The following is a 25,074-nucleotide window of genomic DNA, read 5'->3' on the forward strand; positions in this document are numbered from 1 at the left end:
GTTTTCCATGCTAAACTTTAAAATTCAGTAAAGACTTGATCTTAACACAACAGGCCTAAGATAACGTGCTTCCGCCTAAGATGGAAGCGCTCATAATGTCAGTGTCTGCACAAGGTGAACATTTTAAATGGAACCATTGTGGGAATTTGCAAACACATAATCAGCTTGCCTGATCCGGTTTCCCTTTCCTACTTTAATCATTTACTGCCCTCTGCACCATGGAGCCAGTCTGCAAGACATCCGGTAATTGTTTTTGTTTTTTTTAATCTGGATAACAGCTGAATCAGCCACACTGCAGACCGTCAAGAAACATAAGTTTACTTTGGAGTCATGGCATGCCAAATATACTGTGGTTCAACAGCCTGTGAACACTTCATCTCCGATGAATTACTACTAATAAAAATTCCAAGGAAGAAAATCCCCAAGAAACCATTAAATGAGCAGTAATAACACATAGCTATATTATAACACGCCACGTTAGAATAAAGACACACTACAGTATGCAGCTGTTTTCCCCCGTACGTGATCGCAGAAGGATTGCAGCATCACTAGAAGCTGCGTGAAACTGCCAGCTGCTGTCAAAACGGCCCAAAACAAGACCGTACTAAGACGTGACAACGGGGGCATCGTCTGTTAAAACCCGAAAATTTTATTTCTTATAATGGATTGGTGTGTCCGACACGACGCGAAATACTATAAAACTGTGTCGGGAGTAAATCAAATCATAATCTTATATTGTAAAGTTTGCCCGGAAGTACTTATATGCTGGTTTAGTAACCCCCCCAATTATTGAAATCGTTCGCTCCGTTGCTATGCTATCTTCTGTAGACACTCTCCAGGGTGATGGAGAAGAAAATGTAGTTACACGGCCCGATACGGAAAAATACGCAACGCTTTGTCGGTTTTGTGTGAACGGTGACAACAATTACAATGTCAAGTATAAGGAAAGTTAACGGGAAATTCTCTGGAATCAACCCAGCCGTGAGGTGATGTTTGAATCGAGTTGTGTTTTGTTAGAAAATGCTTCACCGTAGCTGCCATGCTAACGTAGCTAACGTTAGACAGAACCACTCTCCGTTACTAGTCGACGTATCAACGCCATTTATCGTTATTAATTTTGACTGAATAGCGTATAGTAATGCCCACATTATCAACGTTTCAAACCAGCTGAAGTTTATATTTTTTATTAATAAAAACATCTGGTCAAGCTGCATAATAGTTTTGCTATCCCCTGCCGGGGATTTCTCATTCAATGCATCCCAGTGGAGGCAGTTTATGTTGTTACAATTTTAACAGCGTAGTAAACGAAGAATTCTAAAATTATCTAAGCGAATCCTATTAAATAAGTTAATGCTTGATACTATTGAGTGTTTTATTAGGTGAACCTGTGTTACAGCTATATTATTTCTAGAGGTAGGACTCACCAGACACCCCACAACACGACAATACTACTCACGGTAGCATATTGTGGCGATTTTTAACGTTTTGCGATATACTGAATATTGCAATAACGTATATTGTAATTTATCACTTTGTTTTTATCTTATTTTATTTTTTATTTTTGCCACAAAATGAGATTATCAAGCATACTGTCAGGAAAGCCACACAACAGTCAGTCTGATATCAGTCTGCAATTAAATGGGCTCAAATTGCCAATTACATGCAACTTCATTAGCTTCCGTAAATTTGGCATAACAAAAGCTCTATCTTTCCAAAAAGAAGAATTACTTTTCTATCTAAAATGCATCATCAATAACCATGAAAGCCATGACTTTGTACTTATTTATGGGTTGTTGTTTTTTATCATGCTTTTCAGTTGCTGTCGTCTGCGTCAAGTTCAGGCTCTGCTCTGTGGAAGTGGCACTGCCATTCCTGATGGCATCCTGTGCTCTCTCGGTATGTTAAGTCAGAAACTTTGATGTGTCAGTTGTTAAGGCTAAAACAAAGTTTGTTAAGCAGAATAGAAAGTGACTTGAATATTTTCTCTGGACACTCCAAAGCCATAAACTTTATTTATTGTATTTTTCTCTATTTTAGGAATTGATAGCAGATATAATGAGGGGTGCACTGAGCTGGCAAAATACTTGTTCTATGGACTATATGAACAAAACCAGGTGAATCTGGAGCATGGCCTTGAGGAATTTCCTGAAGAAATGCTGGATGGTGAGTGTGGGTCTCCATATGCATGTCATATTTTTGTGCATGCTTTAGTTTTTATCAGCGTTGACACATCACTTGTCCTTGTGTCAGATGTAATCCTGCTGATTAAGGTGGACTGTGTTCACCTGTACTGCAACCCACTGAACTACAGTTACCTGTTGCCCTATGTGTCCCACTGGAGAAACCTACACCTGTACTGCATGACAGAAACAGAGGTAAAAATAAATAGATAAATAAGAAGAAGAAGGAGAAAAAAAACTATACCTCTCACTTTATTACAGTTCCTGTTTAGTCGATTAATTAAGAAGTACTTAGGTTTAACAGGTTGCATGTTTAACTCATTGACTGCACAATGATAGCGCATTTATTGTCATCAATGACATAAAGAGGATTTTCCTTTAAAATGTGTTTCTTTGTAGCAGTGTTTGTAATTCTGTTATTCTATTCTAAAGCTTACATTTACTGTCGTTTTTTCCTTCCACTTGCAGTATGAAGATGAAGAAGCAGCAGAAGAATTTAAAATCTCCAGTTTTGTTGCAATGGTGCAGGACTGTTATCACATTGGAGTACCTTACAGCTCGCAAGGTACATGTTTTTACATTTTAATTTCCCCATCATTTACTACTTGTGTCTTTCAAAGAAATTAAAATGTCTTCTTAAACTGTAATTCATGTTGTTGTGTTAGTTTGATCTACTTCTGAAATGAGACCTCCCAATTAACAAAACCTAGTTAAACTTAGTTTCTGTTAATTTTAGGACAAATCCAGAAGTTCGATATGTTTATGGTGGAAAAATGGCCTCTGCTTCAAGCTTTTGCTCTGGAAGGCATTGGTGGAGGAAGCTTTTTTACCATGAAATACAAGGTAAAGCCTAACAGCAAAAGAAACTACAATATGTAGAAAGTTCTTAGGATCCTATGCTTCTGTTTGTTTGTTTGTTTGTTTGTTTTATGTATCTCTACTTATGCAGCTAATGGACATGAGTGAGAATCTGTGGCAGGTTTACAACAGACTCGACCCAGTGTCGCTGGATAATCTCCTCACAGAGGTAACAATGAGTTTAATTTTCTGTCAGCTTTACCAAATTTGAAAGTTTCTTGTTACTTTTAGTGGCGAGGCCTACAGTACTTCATCATCTGACATCTGAAGTTTTTTTAAATTGCCAAAAATCCAGTGCCGCTATTAGGAATCTTTTTTTTTGGACTAGCCATTAATATATAAATCATTATTTGGTAACTACAAGTCATAGTAAGCACAGTACTGTGAAATGGTTTAAATCTGTATTTTGCTAGACTTTCTTGTAATTGCTGACGTGGTCTTCAGCAATCATTCAAAGGTTTTTTCTTGACATTGGCTGCTTTTTCACTTTTTCAGTTCAATTAATAACCACCAATTCAATTTCCAATTGTATCTTTAGCCACTTTTTCACTAACAGCCTATCATGGGAACACATAATTTGTGCTGATTTCCATAACTGAATCTACAAAAAATATAAAAAAATAACAGATTGACAAGCAAAAAAAAATTTTTTGATCCAACAAAGTGATTCCTACAGCGCTATTAGCCAAAGACGTATTAACTGGGGACATTGTCACTTACAAAATGCGGATACTGGACAAGTAGAGGACAAAAGAAGAAATGGTAGGTCTAAAAAACTATCTATGGCAAATGAACAGTATTTGAAAGTCATATCAGCAAATACCTGACACAGGACCTGACAGATGAATCCAGTCCTTTAGTTGATCCATCTAGTGTTCACTGAAACCTCATCAGAAATTATCTTGATTGAAGAGTGGCTGTCAAAAACTCATAAAATGTGCAAGACCTAGACTGAAAAACGGTGTCAACAGTTCTTATATGTGATGAGTACAAATGAAATTGTTGGTTAAAATTGTTGTCTATACTGTATGTAGAGCGAGATTGACAACAGTGAGTTTCTACAACTATCTGTAAAAACATCTGGAACCCCTGTCATGGTTTAGCACTGAATGTCAGCCAGTGGTGTTGGGATCTTACCAAAACTGATCATGTTATGAATGCAGAAAAGCACAGGTAGATTTTGATCCGCCATGCATTAACATTTAGAAAGTGTCTAGATGACAGCTTGGTGACAGTTTTATTATTCAGGACGTGAATAATCCTAAGAAAGCATAACTGGGTAGAAAACCACACACTGGAAAATTATCACTCATGTATTGGCCTCCCCAAATTCTGGACCTCAACATTATTGAAGCAGTGGGATCATTTTGACAGAGAAACAGGACAAAAGTCTTTCCTTCAAGAATCCTGAGGACTATTGCTGAAGATTACTTTAGCATATTATAGGAAAGCTTGTTTAAGAGAGTTTATGCTGTTTTGAATAATAAAGCTGGTCATACCAAATATTGACTTTCAAGCTCATTAGAATTCTAGAAACTATGTTTTATTAAATCCCTGCACCTATTTCCCATTTTCCAAGAAAAACAGAGGAATGAGGGACTCCACGGTACTGTATATAAAGAGATATGTCGTATTACCTGAGTGCTGTTGGTTTTGTTTTAGGACCTGGTCAACTTTGAGAAACAGTGGAATGGCTTCTTCTCGGGCATGGACCTGGAAAGTCATCTTTCTATCTTGGAGCTCTCTGAAGCACAAGCAGGGGAGGTACATTTATGCCTTCATATCCTCACAAAACTAGAATAACTGCTGTGTGATATTTGGAGTAATTTAAATTGTTCTGATTTTTTTCTGGATATACTTTTTCCAAAAAAGAGACATCAACTGCTTTTTTTACACAGTGAAAAGATAAATAATATTAAATATTATTTAATATTGTCATAATAATTAGTCATAATATTGAATGACTAATCAGACTTTGTTGCCAGTTCTGTTGCAAAGAGTAGCAGCTGAAAAAAGATTGTCTGCACAAATGTTATGCAGTTTATAACAAATGCAAAGAGTATTTGCAGACAGCAGGGGGTTTTATCAGTCTAACAGAAGTAGAGTGTACCTGTATGAGCATAAAGTGTATTCTCAACAATCTGCAGGCATTCCGTTCCTATTACCTTCATGGACTGATCTCAAGAAAAATCACAGATAAAAGGTATTCTTTGTATTCACTCGTGTGTAAATATTGAAATGATGTTTATCTGTGGTCTTGTTGGCATGGAATGAAATAAACACACACCTTTTCTCAGTGAAACATTTCTTTATTTCAGTAAATGCCAGCAGCCCTATGTGTTGTTTGGGAAACACTCTGCCTTAGAAGATCTGGAGAACTATTTATTCAACTTTCCCTCAGAGAGTCATCAGGTCCGCAACACAGGGCCTCAAGGTTCTGCAGCCAGACACATGGTGAGGAACAGCAGCATAGTGAAGGATAATAACTTCTCTGGGGTAGAGCAGAGAGCAAGTACGAAGCAGACATTTAAATCATCAATAAATAATATAACCCTACATCTACACCCATTACTATAAAACATTTGGTAATGACTGGACAAATGCCAAAGTGATTATTAGGTTCAAAGACCTCTGTTAAGACTCCACTATTTCAAATGGAGTGGATTTTTTTCCACTTCTAATGAATGTGCTATAAAACAAATTACTCAATTAAAAGAGAAAAAATTAGCTGCAGCACCATCTACTGGGCAGCATTTTGATAAGTCATCTGGAGCACTTAAGTCTGTTAATATGTCCTCCTGTAAATAAGAGATGTAGGTCAGTTTGCAAATTCTGGGTCTCAATATTGTTACTTGTGTTGTTTGTAAAGTGGGAACGTTCTGCTGTTCATGTCATTCATACAAAACACCTTTTACCCCATTAGATTCTCCAGTGTGTGGCTCCCAAAGGACCTCTAGCCTGCGCTCGGACCTATTTCTTTGGGACTACCCACAACCCATATCTTGGTGAAGTTTATTGTGTGACTTTACTTGTGTCTATTCATCTGTTGCATATTTAGAACATCTTATATTTACTTTGTTGTCCTTAGTACTTCAGAGACTGCAATATATGATATATTAACCCATAGTTAAAGCAGTAATAACATTTTCCCCTTGTATTTTTCACAGGAAATCAGAACACAGAGCAAAAGAAGACAGACGTCTTGTAAGTGTTTAATTTTTAATCTTTCATTTCCCTTTAAGCTGTTGGGTGTCAAACGTTTGAGAATATCTAACGAAAACTTTTCTTTTTCTTCAGAGTTTTGTCACAGATTTATTCAGCTGCCATTCAAGCAGTTCTGTCGGGAATCAAATGCTACTCCTGTACCACCAGCGCTACCAAGGTTAGAGAAAAAGTACACAGATTTTAGCATTGGCTTTACAGCATGTACTCTAGCATATACAGTTGTTCACTGTGTAATCCTTTGTAGGCTAAGGATGTGGCTGAGAACACCTTTCTGATGTCATTGGACTCGATGAATTTAAGCCAGTATCGCAGTTTTCTCAGGTAGCAATTGATTACTTTTTTTTTTCAATCATCAACTGTGTCAGACCTTGATCAAAGGTTTAAAGTATATGTTATATCCCTTTGCTCTTGTGTTTGCTCTCTACAGGTCCAAATGTGAATTCACCATTCAAGCAGTGAATAAGCAAGGAATGTGGGTGTTATCTGCACGTTCTCAAATTTGCTTGTGGCTTAATATACAAAGATTTGTAGATATACAGAAATACAAACAAAAGGACAAAAACATGAGGAAAATAATAATCAGTAAATAATTTAACATATTTAGTAACTAATAGTCAGCTCTTTACTTCCTTTTTATGTTCTGTCCTAACATAAATCCTTCTTTTGCCAAATTATGCACATACGTATACAAGCACATGTACACACATATAGGTTAAGTTGTGGGTGGGAACACCCAATAAAAGCCCTTCTTCCTCATTGTACCTTGCTTTTGGACTTTGCTTCAGTTCATCACTCAGTCTGTTCCACAGCTTTACTCCAAATACAGAGATGCAAAAAAAACCACAAAAATTATTTGAATTTAACTCCCCCTCAAATTGTGTTCTCCATCTCCTTTAAATAACAGTTTTAGAATATTATCAGGAAGTAGGTCAGTGTTATGGATTATCGTTACAGCCCTTTTTTTGCAATATAGATCACGATGATAGTGAACATTTTGAAGTATTGCCCCGAACCTCTGTTTAAGCATTCAAATATGGGGAAGTCAGTGAACAGTGTTTTCATTGTGTTATCTGAAAACTATATCCCAAATTGATGCTTTCTTAAAACTTTTTTTCTTATTTGTTTTCAGGATAATTCCTCTCACTAATGAAGACAGCCGCTACGTAATAAAAACAGTAAGTTAGAGAAGCACATTATAACTTGTTTGATCAAAGGTTTTTGATAAAATTATTTGTGTACACAATGTTCTACATTTGCAATAATTCTATGTTCCTTAAGGCTTCCCTGATTGTCCATGACATCCCAGACCTGCAGTGGGACAGGGGGGAACTGGGATCTGTAGTCTTCTCTGAATCCTTCTTGGAGTCCAGTATCAACATTCAACAGAGAGGTACAGTGCAGATTAGATTTGAATGGATTGCTGATTCAATCTGCAAAGGAAGTTTGATATACATAATTAACATTACAAATCCACTGCAAACATAAAAAGCTGAAAGTCATCTACAGTCATCACAGTAGTACAAAGATATCTTATTTTCCGTGCCATGGGTTGTGTTTGTTGTACATCTTGTGTTTGTCATTCTTTGGCTTGTTTTTTGTTTCCCCACGTTAAACATGTCTGGTTCTTCTCCTGTAGATGGCACTGTGTCCTCAGACAGCTGCTACACCATCTTGACTGCAACAGTGCCTCGCTACGCCTGCTGGCTGGTATGTGTGGTACTGAATGTAGAAATCAGGACCAATATTTGAAGTAATCTGACAGACCTATGCTGAATCTGTGATATAAACATAGCATTTTCTTTGACTTTTGATTTTTTATTGTCATTTTGTTTTCAGATGGAATCTGATGTCAAGCAGTCTGAACAAGCTCAGCAGCTCACTAAGGTAGGTTCCAAAGCCTCTGCTCATAGCACTACAGGTTGCTTGTCTAAGTCCTTCATGTACAACCTGATGATCTACATTATTTGTTTTAAACAGGATGACGATGGTACTTGTTTGGGAAAAGTTCTGACTGCAGCAGATGCTGCATATGTGTTGTCCAGCAGCCACCTCTCAGCTCCTGAAGAAGGTGAGCATTGTTGAAAAACCTGGGAGGAATTTAGCATTTTCTATTTTGATTTTCCTGCAATCATTCAAACTGTGTTTTATTCAAATTTTGATTTCAGGAAAGATCATTTTCTTTTCTGAGGGACTGTTTATCCATTCTCAATATGGAAGCATCACTATTTCCAAGGATCACATCAACAAAGTCAAGTTTTACAATCCGGTATGCATAAAACTACTCGTTTTATCATATGAGAGCTACATTTTTAGCTCTCATATGGTAGTTCATCTTTACACACCTATATATTTCTGTGCAACATCTGTTTAACAGTTAAAATTCAGAGTTTCAGTACCTTCCATGTAAAAGTATGATAAAACATATTATATTGGATTTCTCATTCCTACTTCTTGTGTTTTGTGTGTCGTTTTATCACCAGGACTACAGCACTGTGGCTTCTCTGTTTGTAGAGTATGAGGACAGCTTGCTCCCCCACCTTCCATTCCCTCTCCACAGCTCTGATAGGTGTCTGGTCTTTGCTCTACTTCCAAGGTCTAAGAGCCAGAGGGCCTTCTACTCTAAGGTGAGAGGGGTAAAATCTCATTAGCAAGTTTGTCCATTAAGTTTGTTTGTTTTTTCTGGTGAATTTATCATTTTAATTAATTATTAAGAATATCCAATTAACACTTCTCTTGTTGGCACAAGAATGTCATTATTTATTTGTCTACTATATACTAAAATGTGTTTTAGCCCCCTTTCTCTTTATATTATTCCCATTAAAGCCACAGTTGTACTTGTATAAACCTGTTATCTTATTTTTGTAGGTTTTGTCTGTGTGGAAAAGCTCTGGACTCGCTCTGCAATTCTTGGACCAAGACAACCTGACGTGGAACCAGAAAAATATGTAAGCAAACAGTGCTTGCTTTGCCAGTTTCAGCTATTGTGAAGTATGATCATTTGAGTAGGTAGACAGATAAGTAGATTTGTTTCAGGGTAGACATTCTGTTTTCCTCTTTCAGGCACACCAAGCTGCAGAAGCTGCATGACAGTCAGGAGCCACCAATGGCCAAACGCAGAGGCAGCCTGAAGACTTCATACTGTCAGCTGCCAGGACAGGAAATGTTAGTACACACGTAGCAACAGAGTGCTCCAGAACTGGATCAAACAAGTAGTAAAACCTGATGCTAGGTGTTGCTTAATCATGAGTATGCACTCCCAAAATAGCTTTTAAGCCTGTGTTGCACTGTTTCAATCAGTGTTGACCGTCTACACTTCTTAGGTCTGTTATGCTGACACAGAGTATATATGATCAAAGAGCCAAAATAAGAAATGCATTCTTTTCCCCCAGTCTGCATAGCTAGAGCCAAAACATGCATAAAGCACTTATTTTGCATTGTTTTGTTTGTTAGCCCGTATAATTAAAACTCCAGCTGCTTCAAAACTAGAACTGCCAGAATCCCAAAGTCCTCAAAACCACCAGGAGGCGTCATTTTGACCTCGTCCTGCCACAACAGCATTGATGGCAAATAATTAACTTCTTGAAGAAGTTAAGTTGTTAATTATCATCTAATTTCTCAAACTTTAAGTATTAAAGAAGGTTTTTATTTGTTTTATAATCTATTTAGATTGTTTCATTACAGGTTGTAAAGTTAAAATTCAAATTAGAGTAAACTAATAAACATAAAAATAAACTAAGGAACTGAAACTGCTGGATTTCACTCTTTACTTGGACTCTGCTCAGCTCAGTTACAGTTCCCTTGCTCTTCAGAACAGCCAGCAAACCCACCCGGGCACTCAACTTTTACCTAACTACATTCTACTATATATTAATTTACCGATCACATCGAGCAAGCTTTTGCTCGTGTTATAGCAGCTTTCATATTAAAATGTGTGTAAACAGTCGTGTTGCTAGCCAACTCAGTGTGCTGCAGTAGTGGTTTTGGATTAATTTCTATGGGGTCAAAGTAATGTCCTCTGCAGTTCTAGTGATCATATAGTTTTTTACATTTTGAGCCCACAAATCCCAAAATGTTTTAGTTGTTGAATAGAAATGTAACAGAGTTACATGATTTTTAAAATGCCAAGGGTTCAAAATGACCCCATTCGCAGTTCTAGTGTTAAGCATTTGCACCCAAAATAAGCGTCCTGTGCGTTGTTCCATAATACTCACTGTCCATAGTGTTATTTTGTATTATCAGTGTAATTTCAATTGCTGTTTTCTTTAGACAGTAATGGCATGTAAACACAATACAGTAAATGCAATCATAGGTTTGTCTAGGCATGTCGGTCTGTGTCAACCACATTTCTGTTCACTGATTCCTGTATTCTGGCCTGTACCAGGTTTCTTCAGCATTTTGCTCTTAGTAGCATTGGTCAAGAGCCCATTATGTATGACCACCTGGGGATGCTCTTTCCCTCTGCAGAGCTTAGGAATATACCCCCTTGTCAGGGAGACAAGGTGAGTATGTTGTCTTAGGATGCAGTGAATCCTTCTCTCTCTCTCTCCCTCTCTCTTTAAAGATTGTAGACATAGTAAATCATTTTCTGATTGCTTTCTTATCTAGCACCTAGTTTAATTATAATAAAGCTGATTTAATGAATATCTGATGTGGGCTTTTTTAATGTGTGAAAAGGTTGTCATCACCATCATCACTGGACTGCCAGGAAGCCATAAGAAGATACTTTGCAACTTCTCAGTCCAGCTAAACCACAAATGTGAAAGGTACAACATTTCTCAAATAACATAGTAAATACCAGACTTATAACACAACCAAATATACACAAGTTTTTCAATCATTACACTCACAGGTGGGTGGTTTATGAGCCTGCTCCGGAAAGTTTCTCAGCTTCTCATCTCCAAAAGTATTTGTCCAGCTTCTTGGAGAGCCAAAGAGGTACAAGAGGCAAACCCCGTCTGTTGGTGCTCACACCGGGGTAAGAAAAAATTAGCAGTTAAGACTAATTTGTGCTTTAGACCTAAAGCAGACCAGTCATAAGACTTGTACCTTTTTAATATTAAAGATGTATTCATCTAATATAAAAGAGCTTAGAATATGAAACTATTAAAACATGCAGGATGTTGAGTATAGAATAGATCAATATTGTTTACATTTGTGAATGTTCCTACTTACAGATATACAGATGTTCTAGATGTGGTCCAGGCTGTGCTCTTCCATCCTGACCCAGTTGTTCAGGCATGCTTCACAATTGGTGCAGTTACTGCCTGTGTGAACCCTCTCACCTCCTTTATCGAGCACAGGTACGATTTGAGATATTTCTCTCTGCTATTTTTAAGATATAAAACAATTTTGGATTATAGTAACTAGTGGTAAGTAAATCACCATGACTCTGAAAGTGCAGTCAGCTCAGTTTCACAGCAGTTAAAGTCAATTCATTGATCCAGGTTAACGATGAAAAATTGTATATTACTTTTGTTGTATAGTTTGCCATTCACCTCTCTGTGTGCTTAGTTTCCTGAAACACGTGTGTCCACCATAGATTTTTCTAGCACATGAGCAGATGTGCAATAAAGTAATTTGCTACCAACGAAGATTATTTCTGAAATGACACACATTTCAGTTTGTTGTGCAAAGTTTAAGAGTTTCAGTGAGGTCAAACGCACCAGTATTAAGGGTTTCACTTAGGTATATTTTCAAGCAACATATGGACAGGCCAGATAATTACAGACAGGAGATGCTCATAAATTGTTAAAGTGCTGGAGGTTTCCATGAAAAGGTTACATGACACTTTTAGCTATTAAAACTCAAGGCTGGGTCCCTTTTTACAGAGAGGATCAGCTCTACATTTAATCTCACTCTCCTTTTGTTACAGGCTTTAGATGGAGTTTACAGAGCTTCTCACTGTCATAGATTTACTGAGCAGCTCAACACAATATGGCATACTACTCCGGTTGATAGGCTGTTTTTCCAAAGCAGGCCAAGCTTGACCAAGCCCCTGATGCTTTCATACACACAAGGCCAGTCTAAAGGGTGTAGTCTTTGCATGCTTTGAAAACTTGTGCCATCATCTGTCTTCATCAGAACTTTCATTTAAAAAAATCAATAGACGTTATATAACACATCCTTTGTTAGTTAAGCTATAGTAACTAGATTCTGGGTATTAAGCTTTACAAATGTTAACTACACATATAAATTCCATGTACTGGTTAGGAATTAAAGTCATTTTTATGCAAAAAAAAAAAAACATTTTCAGAGGCTGAAAAGTAATTGCACAAATTTTACTGTTTTAAATACCGTAATTGTTTTTCATCATTATATTCAGGAAAGTCTTGATTTGTTTTACAGCATGCTTTGGGTCATTATCCATTCACTAGAGACTTAATTCCAAAGGCCCATGTTATAATATTGTCTCCACCATGTTTGACACATGATGTGGTATGTTTCCGGTCATGAGCTGTTTCTCTCCTGCTCCACAGTTTTGTCTTCCCATCATTCTGATACAGGTTAATGCTGGTTTCACCTGTCCAAAGAATTTTTCTGTTAAGGGCTTCTTGAGTGTAACCAGTGGTTTGCACCTTTTTATGAATCCACTGTAATTACATTCAGGAAGGCATCTCTGGATCATAGACTTTATCAGTAGCATGTCTGCCTCCTCGTGAGTGTTATTGAGTTGTGAGGTGTTGTGAGGGGTCTGAACCATGTGATGAATTATGTAATCATGGACTTTAGTTGTCTTCTGTTTTCTTTCATGTCTTTTGTTGTTGCTGAGCTGGTCAATGCTTTCGTTCTTTATAAGAATACACCAGATTGTAATTTTGCCATTTTTAAAGTGTTTGTTATGTCTCTTATAGCTTTATTTTTTATTTTAAACCTTATGAGTCTGTCCTCTTGCAAATATCTCTTTGGACCTCGTGCTGAGAGTTGCAGTGAACAGTTACCAGCTACAAGTTCAAAACTGAATCAGTTCCAGATATTTTATTTGTTTCATTTGTCATGAATTAATGAGCGATTAGGCCTCTCATGACCATGAAAGTGCCTGTCAGTCAGTTGTGCACCTAAATCTGAGTCTATGAAAATCTGGGACTATATATAAAACTTTGGTAAACCCCTTAAAGTAAATCTTAAAGTCTGTACTTCAGTTAGATGTTGTTTGTGTCCACTGTGGAGATGTGCATGAGCAAAATTCTAAAAATGGTCCATGCTTGTGTCACAAGGTAGGCTTATGAAATATGTCTTGAATTGCATGCATTAATCATGCAGTGATTACCTTTTCAGTTAAACACAGTACCTACTTAGTTCAGGAGTGGAAAATGTGTAATAAGAATTTAGCTAACAATGCAGTTAGCAGTGACTTTTCCAATTGAGGCATCTTCATCAAGCCTCCTGTCCCTGTCTGTTGCCACAGATTGTATGGAGGTCTGTGGACCCCTACTATGGCGCTAATTGGATACGGTTAGCCCAGCTTAGGTCTGACCTGCCTGTCACCCGCTTCAGCATAGCCCTTTAATCCCCCAGATCCACATGTGTGGCCAGCAACCCCCCTCAGCGAAGCTCATCAGTCAGTCATGATCTATTCTTTGTGATGGATGCAGACAGTTCATTACGTCAGGACAGGAAAGATAAATGCCTTTCAAACTGCTGATCCCCAAGCCTGCAGGCTCCCAAAGAAGGGTAGTGGTTGTAAGGAGACTTCAGAAAGTGGTGTATAACACAGATCGATATGAAAACTCCGGATACATTGTTACAATGAATTTTAATTAATTAAATTACAGAAAGATGTTCCATTGGTCCATTGCCAGTCAAAGTCCTGATGTCATACATTATGGCCAAGGCCCACAATGTGGAATTAGTCTGTTTATTGCTGCTCAACGCTGGTATGCATTCATTAGTCAGAAATAGAGCTCTTATTAAGGATGATGTGGTGACACAGGACATGGGCAAAATAAAGAGGGCAGAAAAGTGAATACATTTAAATACACCTCTTGTGTGTTGTTGAGTATGGAACCTATAGTGCAAGCAGTAAGCGTCTCAGTCAAAAATAAAATTTGCATTAGGTAGTTTCTAGAATATGTTTAATATTTAACTATAGTTCTCCTCTCTCATTTCTTCTTGTCATTTTGTTTTTTAGGTTTGCTTTTCCTAAGCTGTTGGAGCAGCTCAGCCAAGGTTAGTCTAGTCTGTTTCACTGCACTTTCATTCACCTGTCCAGCAGCACAGTATGTTTAATGCTGAGGAAGGACCATGTCGATAGATAGTTAGAATTTTCTTTTGTTTGCAGCAAAGCTAGACTCTTCTTTATCGGCCTGTAGCTGCATTATAAATTGTTACAGACCATTTATCAATTAACCAAAGTTTTGTATTGTTTGTACTAGAAAGTGTTGACTTATGAAATATGATGCTCTTTACCTTAGAGTTGCTGACATGTAAGATGCTTTATAATAAATATGGAGGTAAAAACTTTTAGTTCTTAAGCACCATTTATATAAAACGATATGCTCGTTGTGCATCACTTTCTAGCTGACACATCACCACTTAATGGACATAAAAGGCTCTTGTTGCCTAGGTGACAGGTAGTTTTTCCTTCCCAGTGTCACCAAGTGCTTGCTCATAGGGGGTCTTTTGATTGTTGGGGTTTTCTCTGTTTTTTGTAGTATCTTTTCTTTACAACCTAAAGCGCCTTAAGATGAATGCTGTTGTGATTTGGCACTATATAAATAAAACAATTTCATTTAATTAAAGTGTTTTGTAAGTACAACTTAGTGATGGAGGTAAAAATAGCAACAATACTAATACAGATTATTTTGTGACATAGTAAGTTTTAAATAATGTTTTTTAGAGATGTTGTTACATACAGTAGGAGCTATAAAAACGTTTCACACCTCATTGGTGCAAACATTACTGTATGTTTGAGATGGTTTACTTTCCATTTCACATTCTCAAGTGAGAATTTTCACATTTTTGGGTTTACTGTCATCATATTTCCCATCTTTGTTACTGGATCCTAATTTGGGGCAGTGCGGAGGAAAAACATGGAACTGTGAAGGGAAAAAATATGTCGTTCCCTTTTATATCAGTCAGCTCATGTGAGGTGATCAAAATGCATATTCTGCTTTCAGGCAGAAAAAAAGCAGTGGTATGGACAATAAATTAAATGTAGTGTGAAATACGGTATTTCAGCAGGGACAAAACTGAGGAGATTCTGTATTTTTTGGGAAAGTGATCCATTTTCTTGTGGAATTTTCATTCTTTTTTTGTGCCTTGTTGTATGTCAGGTATTGTGAGTACAGTGGTGTTCACTGGGCTGACAGCAGAGAAGAAGCACCCTCTCATGCAGCATGTTCAGCAGTTGGTACGCTCTGCCAACCCCACTGCTGCCTTCATACTGGCAGAGAGAGGAGCTGTCACCAGGTAGGCGCCCACAGAATCATGATCAATGCTGCAAACAGTCATTTCACTGCTTTTATCTTTGCCTAAAATATTCACTCTAGGCTACATTTTATTCCACTCTCTGAGTCTATGTTTAAATCTTCTGGGTCAGAGCACGGCTCACTTAACTCCTGAATGTGTAATGAACACTCCCCAATGCATTCTATACTTAATATTTTATCGTTGTGATTGACAGTCTGCTACAGATCAAAGTACTCCTTTGTCACATTTGGTGTTCAAAATGCAAACACTTACAGACCGATTACTGGTACAGTAGAATATTAGATGTTAAATATCTATTTTTTATTATTATTTTTCTCCCTAATTAGGGATGAAGATATGAATCTGATATTGTCTGAGAGCAGCTTCAATGAGCCACAGATGCTGAGAGCCCGTTACGTCCTCTACCCTGGATGGTAAGGCACCCATATGTCCTCCTGTGTCAACACACAACCTCTTGGCTGCTGAATGACAGATTGATTCCTGCTTCGGCTTTCCTCAGTCCTGCCTCCCTGCAGTTTAATTGCTGCTCAGCTACAGTGGTGTGTGTATCGGCAGCTGATTGGCATGAAGCCCCTCAGGGCATCTCGTGTTCTATCACCAGTTGCCTCCTGGCAGCACAGTAACAAGCTGTTGGCCATGCAGTTGCCATATACACAGAGGGGTCTCTTTTCCTTTGGACTATGTCCAGCCAGTCTTCATGCCTCAATGCTCAGCCTAATATGAACTGCTGCTAAATCCTCCTCTCAGATCATACACAGTATCTGGCCAGAGTGTGGCCCGTTTTAATTTGCTCATCTTCAGCCTTTAATTTGTACAGTTTGTGTATATTGGGGTGTGTTTGGGATTCTTCTTAGATGCCCTCATATCAAGGAGCGAGAAATGTTTGTTTTGTTTATACCTGCTGTTAAAAGAATCTGCATTTAGAAATTTGTCTTGCATTTTAGCAGCAAATCACATACACTGGCCTCTTCACTGTGAGCAGCTGGTTGAGTAAACAGCTTTCCAGCCAAAGACAAAATGTAGCACAAACATTTGGCTTGGTCTAGATTTAACTTTCACGTGTTCTTTGTTCCAGGTGCAAAGGGCGCTTCTGCTCTGGTTCTGGGACTCTGGTCCTCACCCAGCAGCGCGTGGCTTTTAACCGGCCCCTAGAGAGGCCTCTATTTGTCACCCACTGTAAAGGTGAGATGGAAAGAAGCCCCCTGCCTCGTGACAGACTCTCTAGATATGAGATGGAAGGATTTGGTTGTGATTACATGAGCTGCCTTCCCTCCGAATATGGAGGTGTTGAAGTAATTATCAGCCGTTGCTTTGAAGTCATCTGTACTCCCAAAGGATGGCTTTAGAGTCTTGTCACAAACTTGCTTTCTAGGAAATTTTCACTTTACATAATTTGCTCGACAATACTAAATGATCAAACTCGCATTGTTTTTCTGCAGCAATCAAGTCATCGCTACGGCCAAGCCCCTTCCAAGGAAATATGTACAATGTTTGGGGAAAAGTCAGATTTTCTGGTAGGATTCACATATTTTTCCCTTTGATTTTACTCTTTATAAAATATATTTGCAATATACTTCTGCTAACTTTTAAAAATTTCAGATCCTACTTTGAAGAACTTGCTTATGAAAAACATGACAAAAAACAAATGTGACTTCTTTCCTTGGGAAATATTTTAATCTACATTTGCATTTCCCAGTTTGGGGAATCATTAGACAAAAGGTTTCTCTCAAGGCAGGAAAGAAGCTCCTGACGGTAGGAATTTTGCTTGGTTGTTGCTCTGGTGTCTGGTGCTTAGAACTCAGCCCATATTCCACTAGTTTGGTTTGCTTCACATAATTTTCTCACTCTTTTTGTTATTTTTTATTTTAAGACGTGTGTAGAGTTGTTGCATGAGGAGAAAGTGCAGGTGCCTGTGAGGAGATGTTCAGCGAGTGTGAATATATTTGTATAGTTGGGAAGATAGAGTATGAAACCAGTGTGGTGTCTGAGACTCCGACTTTCCCTTAATGTATATTTTAGTAGCTGCCTATTGGGTAGTGTATCATTTACATCCATGTAGTTATTTTGTTTGAGTTTTTCGATTTAGCTGATATACATCCAACACATATTGTTGAAGTGGGACGTATTTATCTTGCTTTTATCTGGTTTTGTACACACGGGTTCTGTGAGCCGTTTTGGGAACAGAAGCCCTGTATGGATGTTAAAACATTAACACTCCACCAACAGCATGCTGGTAACATATGAAGCTGCTGTAGCAGGTGTTAGACAAGGTGTGAACTTTACTGAGACTCAAATCTGAGCTTCTTCATCTGTGAAACCTCCAGACTCAGACCAGCTGATGGAAGTGAGCTACAATGCACTGAGTGGGAACCTGAGAATTGTCCCTGAAGACAACAGTGACCCTCTGAGTCAGGGTCCCAAAGAGACCAACACCTCCTGTTTCCTATTCTTTGATGGTGTTGGTCTCACTGAGGATGGACTGAAGGACTGGTTAAGACTGTGCGCCAAGCAGGTAGACACTGAACACTGACACTCATGTATAGCCATGTTATCACACAACATCAGTCAGGTTTTAAAAAAATAACGTGTTGTTTCTTTCTTTGTTTTTTTTTTTACGTTTACAGAAGCAGGCAAAGAAAACTAAGAAGACCAAAAGTACCCTTTCACCACAAGAAATCAAGAGCATCCACGTGAGTCTCCACTTTCTAACATGCTCAGAACTATAGGGACTATAGGTATAATTGATGATAATTGTCATGCAATACATAATATTTCATAAAAGGCTCTAAACAAGCAGAAATACTCAAAGGCAGGAGTACTTTGACACATATGCTGCAGACTGTAGAAACTAAAGATGAAAGCACGCCCTCTTTTTTTTTTTGATCTACATACATGCCAGTGTGTTCACGTTTAGATATTTTTTACAGAATTTCATGTTTACCAGTTTTTTGTTTCCAGAACAAAATCATTGCTCATCTTTGGAGTTTGATTTGTTTGAAGTTTCTAAATAAAATCAAAACATTTTACAAATTAGGATGCACTAACCACATCTATGAAATCAAAGGATTATACACACATCTGATAAACAATGAATGCACAAAAATCTCCCAAGGTTACCATTAACATTTGCTGATAGAGACAGTTTTCTAACTGATGTTAAATATGGGTGCCATTGTTCTTTTTTGTGGTCTGTTCTTTATTTATCAGGTTTTGCTAATTCTTAAATATTGGGCTAAATGAGGGACTTGTGGCTTTTATCAATAATCTTGACTGAACCTGAGATCGTATGTTTCTGTTTAGATGACCAGACATTTGGAACCTCTTCCACCAGGCTACTTCTACAATGGTTACCAATATGTTGACATCTTTGGAGATAAAACAAACTTCCATCCCAGTATCCTTTTCACAAGGGTTACTGTAAAACTGTATGTCCCTGTCATTAAGGCTTGAGAACAAAAGTCTGAAATAGTCATGAGTCAGTTTGATTTGACTGACTGAGATTTTGACACAGAAGAACAGTGAAAAATACTGAGATGCATCTTTATATACTGCTGTGTGGAGTGCATGTGTTGCAGTTTTCCTTACATTGCTGCTACCCTAGACATGGAGGAATTCATTAAAGAGTATATCGCTGAGGCCAACAAGGAGATAGAGCAATTCAACTGTCAGCTGGAATCGCAGGGACAGCCCGACCTCTTTGAGCCATGATAGAATCTTCGTGTATGTTCACTCCATCTGTCGTATTTACCTTGTAAGGGAACCACTGTGGGGGGTGAGGGAGGGCAAAGGGGATATGTGCTGAACACTCCACTAGAGCAGTCAGTGTGTGGTCACACATCATGTATCTTCACAAGCCGCTTCTGCTGGAAGTCCTTTCTTATTTACTTTATCATTTTATTTCTTATTTGGAGCCTTCAATCATCAATGAAAAGGTGGTTATGTAATTGTATGGCTGTTTGCCATGCTGTAGACTACGCTAGCATTAGCACTTTGGTGAGTTGGGTTTCATTGTTATGGTAGCTAATTTAGATTAAGACATGTTTGTCAAGAGATGCAATTTGCTCACAGCTGTAGACAAATCAGAACAAGCACCACACAAATCTCCACCTTTAAACCAGTATGATTATACCACTGAGTCTGCAAGCTATGCGACTTTCACAATTGAAGGGAAGGGCCACACACTCCTTGTGCGTTTCTGTTTATCGCAGTTGGCAAATTAATGCCTCTATTTCTGGGCAGGCGTGGATAGCCGTGTGATTCTGGTGGGCTCCCTGGTGGGGTTTCTCAAGAATCGCTCCTCCTCTGTTGTCACCCAATCCATGGTCCACCTGTTAGCTTGTCTGTAAGCCACACAGCAGCAGAGGAAGACTTGATCATTGAGCTGTAAACATTGGACAGCCTGTTGGCAACAGACAACTGATGAATGATGCCATTAATCGCATAGCTATAGACCGTCCCAGTGCTTTATTTTAAGACATGTCAAGGGAATCTTATGAAAGTGCAATTAACCAGATTTCAATTCCAGCAGCAAAGTGTTGTAAAACAGCTGAGGCTGTCATGAAACATATTGAATTACTGGGGTTACCGAGGTCCTCCACAAACTTCATCATAGCCCTGTGTTCTGTTTGTTGTAATGTTAGTTAGTTTACACCAGCACATGATAAACAAAAAGTTTAGACAGCCAGAAGTGGATCATTCATTATGCCACTATTTGCTGAAAATTCACACATCCCCCTGATTCTTTTGAGTGGCAGCATTTGGGGAGGACAGGGAAAATGAAATAAAGTGGGGGAAAATACTGCTTTATTAAATATTGGCTAGATTAGGGTTAACATGAGTAAAGTGATTAGTAAAAGGTATAAGGCTTTGTATCAGTGGTGTGATGTTGCAGAGAACAGTCTTGTTTAAATGAGTTATTCCACTGTTTGCTCTGCGATTGTGTGTCACACTAATGTTTTATGCACGTCTTCCTTTTATCAGGGTTCCTACACAGGTTTGGAAATTCTGTGACCTGTAAGAAAATGTGTTTAATAGGCAGTCATTTCTCTGGGAAAAGCTGCGACAGCTGCATATTTAAAGAGCCACTAATCTATAATATTTATACTGAACAAGTATTTCAGTATAACTGCGTCAAAAAGATATGAAATTTTGAGGTGCAGAATGTGTAGGAACCCTGCTTCAGTATCTGGAGATTCAGTGGCTTTCATTCATTATGGGGTTAGCGGTGTAGTATATTAGTGCAATCCAATACACTAATATGCTTTTAAGAAATACTGCTGCAGCTATAATTGCATGATATATTGCAGTGGCTGCTGTACCAAAAAAATGTCTGTAATCAGTGAGAACTTTGAGATTTACGGATAAGTGAGGAAAAATGTTTCTGTTCAGTCTACGTTTCAAGTCTACAATCAAAATTTTCCTCAAATGGAGGGCACGCTTGCTAGTGAGGTGAACATTTGCTGTTATAATCTCCTTTAAAAACATATTTTTAGATCAGTGGAGACCTCAGTGTGTTATGGGTACCCTTCATAATTCATATTTTGGATAACTGTCTGACGGTGCTTTTTTCCTTTTCAGACAAAAACAGTGTGATTACATCATTAGCAAGTTTTGGGTTTTTTTCCCCAGGTGACCTCTCTGTCTGTGCAGATTTAAGTGATCCAGCACTGCTAGCCCCATCCATCCACTTTGACCTGAACAAGCCATATAGTCTTAGGTGTGCTAGGTGTGGAGCGATCATGCGTAGTTTTAAAATAGCACATAACCTAGCGGTGAAGTACATCTTCTAACATGTGTTGCTCTGACATGTTCCAGATAGCCAGAAAAAAGGGGGGCTCACAAGGAAGGGAGGAGCTCACCCCAAGTTAGTCATTCCATTAGCTCCTCTCCTGATGTTCTTCTCTTTTATTCTATGAAGAAGTGCAATTGTTCTTTGTCTTTTTATATATTCTACTTACAGTACCCTCAAAAAGCTCTTTAAGGACATAACTGAGGAAACAAATGAGCTGCTAAATTCTCAGTCTCTGATTTTCACTCACTTTCAAGTGCTCACAAAACAAGTCAAGGGTTTGGTGCAACATTAAATGCCGCTTGGAGGGGAGGCAGGGGGGTATTACCTCTGCTTACAAATGACGGACAACAAAATGCACACAGATTACAGTGCTTCTTTTAATGGAGTGGGATAATATATAACTTAAATCCTCTGGTGACAAAATGATAACTATCGTTTAAGCTGGATGTTCTTTTTAGCGTTTCAGAGATGCACTCTAAGCCGTCTGTTTGCAACAACAGTTGCCGTCATTCTGTAGTTATGTAATACTGCAGAGAGTTGCCTTGACTGACAGTGAAATAGTTGTTGGGAATATGTATGGGAGACCATTTTGAAAGCTGCTTTATGTCCAAGAGCAGAGATGTTGTAACCTTAATTGGCTAAGAGATCATAAAGTGGTCCTTAAAGAAGTGAGGGTTATGTAAGATGTTTGTGACTTTTAAATGAAAGCACTACTAACAGTGTACGCTATAATTACTGCTACAAATGTGTCTACACTATTTTGCATGTTTGAGATGTCACGTGAATATACCACGACATATATTCTGACACAATTGCCTTTCACCAAACTGGTACAGCAAAGAGAAAATAATCGCATTTATTTTACATATCTGCTGAGAATTTGAATGACCTCTAAGCAACAAATAGTATTTTTGTAAGACCGTGAATTGAGCATTCAAGGTGCAAAACAAAACATTTCCTTTCGCACAAGCTTCAAAAAGCAAAAGCAGATGCAAATTTTTTGTAGAAAAAACAAACTAACTTGAGAATCTGATAAGTTGTGAGACATCAGGTTTCTCAGATCCAGCAGTGCCTTGGCTACAGCTAAGAAAAGCAGAGATTAAAGCTGCATTCAGAACTCCATCCCTCTCCCTTTCACCAGGGGAGGAGGTGTTGTCAGGCGAGGATCTGTCCTTCAGCAGTATTGGTGAAAGGAATCCATGGAGTCGTTCTTTAAAGCAATGTGTTTTTACTAAGCCAGAGGGTAAAGTAGTCAAGGTCACACACAGGGAGGCCGCTGGCTGGCTCAGGATAATTCAGGTATTCTCACTAACAAACCAAAAATATGGTGTAAAAGGGGCAGGGCACCACAGCAACTCTGATTTATGTTCACACTTACATTTGTTTTGTGTCTTTCGTTCAAGTTCATTTGGTCTTTTAAATGAAACGTACATTTTTGTCTCAGTTCTTTTAAGATCTAGAAAATTTCATTCATATGTTTTTAGGATACGTGCCTAGCACAAGCTGGGATACAAAAATGTAAAGCTTTGCATCAGAGTATGCCCCACCCCTATGAAATAAGCAAAAAAGAGGATTTAGTTTGTGACTAAAGTTGGGTGGTCCCTTCTTTCTTGCACATGGGACCCCCAGAGAGCCCTCCACAAGCCTCTCAGTGTGACTGCTACGTAGCTCTCTGGCAGACTGAGCACTCTGGTGTCTTCATCCTGTATGTGGAGACTAGCTATTTTGTAGCTGAAGTTATAGGACAAAAAAACAAAGTTTGGTGTTAATTGGTTATTTGGGAAGGACGGAAATGTGACGTTCTCATACTGCAGTGTGATAATGCAGTGTTAAAGGTTTTTCTGTTCTTTTCTAGTTTGGCTCCAGTGTTCAAAAAAGGGGCCACCCTCTAAAAGTGGAAGTGGATCTTTTTATGGTGTTTTTGCGCTTATTAGAAAAAATGCAGCTCGCAAATGGATTTTTGACTGACCAAATATTTCTCAGGCCTCGGGGACCGTTGATACTAATTGTTTGAGGCGTTCTGTTCCGAGAAGGTTAAATTTGAGCACATGCTCTTCACTCCTCAGTCCTTACAGACGGCGAGGAGTTCTTTCAGGTGTAGTTATTATTATTTCTGTGCCCGAGGTTACATATTTGCCCTTACAAACTCAAGTTTTAAAGAAAAAGATGGAGGTGAAGTTGTGGTTAATGTCTTGGGTCTGTAGCTACATAGCAACAGGCTGCACGGCCGCATACAAAACGAGGATGTTGTAATTTATGTTAAGGAACAGTTGCGATTCAAGTTGGCAAACATTTGATTTCATGATGGCAGAATTAGATCTCAGCAAAGGGCTCAATCTTTTTCTTCCCTATACAGGCCGTCCAAAGCGAAAGGGGGAAAAAATAACTTTGTATTGTGATGGGAAGCAAAAAACAACTTTAAAAGTGCCAAACTGACTTCCACGTCTTGTTTTAAGAGTGTTCACGGAAAGTGAGCAAAAACAAATTGCATTTGCACAAAACTACTGTAACTTCTGTTTTTCTTCCTGTGACTGATGCTTTTATTAACTAATTGTTGTATTTATTGCACCACGTAATACATTAAATATTTATAAGTTTAATGAGTTTGTTGTCTTTATCATTTCATTCAACATGTAGGAATTTAACCTTCTAGGACCTGGCGTCCACCTATGTGGACATCACATTTTGGGTTGTTTAGACCACAATACTAAATTTTTCTCTACAAGGGCCTGATATCCTCTTCTCCGAAACTACATCAGGTAAAAAGATAGTTCTTTGTTTTTACATTCATCAGGTCCCAAATAGCAAAAAAATAAAAATGCATGCCATGAAAGAGTTCAGGTCTTAGGAGGTTGAAGGTCTGAGTTACGTCGCACACTTATGTGTGATGGACTTGAGAAATGACGGCTGGAATAGCACAGAGAGAACAAGAGGAATCCTGCCCCACAGATCCCTTTATTTCCTCATGCTGTGTGAAGATAGTCTGTGTGTCCTTGTATTGTTGCCAGGCAGATACATTCGTTCACATGGCTAACCTCTGACATCAGTGTTTCCTCGCCTCTCTTCTGCCACCACTGTGCCGCCAGTTTCTCCCCAGCGACTCAAGGCAAGACTACCCGCCCAGATACACTTAGCACACTCAAAACACGCTCTAGCCATATCTCTTCCACCATTAGTTGCTCTTTTTTTCCTCCCCACCCATTCTATTGTTGTATTTTTACCGAGGAGCTGAACTGAGGCTATTTGTGGCCTATTATAAGGGCCACATGTAAACACTCATCGCTCTTGCTGGTGTCTGCCAAAGCCTGCTGAGTGGGTCCAGGTCTCTACAACAATGGACCACTGTGCTAGATGTTTTCAATTTTACAAAGTGAAATTCTATGGAATTTATTTTTGTTTGTACTTTAAGGCCAGTAAAGTAATAGCTGTCTTAATTTAGAACTCCTGTGAAGCAAATCTTCACAATAAATCTTGAGAACTTGTGACAGGTATTCCAGAAGCTACCAGATAAATCAGTGTAAGTAAGACAATTGTAAAACGACCATTGACAGGCCTTTGTTGCATAATTAACATAATTTGGAGACTTAAATT

General features: G+C 38.4%; 1 protein-coding gene across 3 annotated transcripts; it reads left to right on the forward strand.

Moving 5' to 3' along the window:
- Window positions 1-818: 818 nt before the first annotated feature.
- On the forward strand, window positions 819-24,083 carry dnaaf9 (dynein axonemal assembly factor 9). 3 transcript variants are annotated; one of them, XM_085256854.1, is made up of 38 exons: window positions 819-986; window positions 1,817-1,896; window positions 2,038-2,163; window positions 2,251-2,375; window positions 2,649-2,745; window positions 2,917-3,023; window positions 3,130-3,207; window positions 4,701-4,802; window positions 5,186-5,241; window positions 5,357-5,492; window positions 5,962-6,043; window positions 6,206-6,242; window positions 6,336-6,420; window positions 6,508-6,584; window positions 6,691-6,735; window positions 7,393-7,438; window positions 7,542-7,653; window positions 7,900-7,970; window positions 8,100-8,147; window positions 8,241-8,331; window positions 8,429-8,529; window positions 8,744-8,887; window positions 9,129-9,208; window positions 9,324-9,425; window positions 10,645-10,762; window positions 10,938-11,026; window positions 11,113-11,238; window positions 11,438-11,563; window positions 14,392-14,429; window positions 15,536-15,671; window positions 16,019-16,105; window positions 16,768-16,874; window positions 17,132-17,206; window positions 18,017-18,204; window positions 18,317-18,382; window positions 18,993-19,086; window positions 19,294-19,443; window positions 21,507-24,083. In XM_085256854.1, the coding sequence occupies exons 1-37, from the start codon at window positions 931-933 to the stop codon at window positions 19,398-19,400; spliced, it is 3,441 nt and encodes a 1,146-aa protein (XP_085112980.1). In that variant the 5' UTR covers window positions 819-930; the 3' UTR covers window positions 19,401-19,443; window positions 21,507-24,083. The 3 variants fall into 3 exon arrangements, with proteins under 3 accessions (XP_085112980.1, XP_085112979.1, XP_085112978.1); XM_085256853.1 differs by having other exon boundaries at window positions 19,294-19,412; XM_085256852.1 differs by having other exon boundaries at window positions 19,294-19,412; window positions 21,511-24,083.
- Window positions 24,084-25,074: the final 991 nt, after the last annotated feature.

The sequence above is a fragment of the Mchenga conophoros genome, linkage group LG19, assembly GCF_057382185.1.
Source record: "Mchenga conophoros isolate Kocher_MC1m ecotype Shallow Benthic linkage group LG19, M_conophoros_male_GT1.1, whole genome shotgun sequence".
Taxonomy (NCBI): Eukaryota; Metazoa; Chordata; class Actinopteri; order Cichliformes; family Cichlidae; genus Mchenga; species Mchenga conophoros.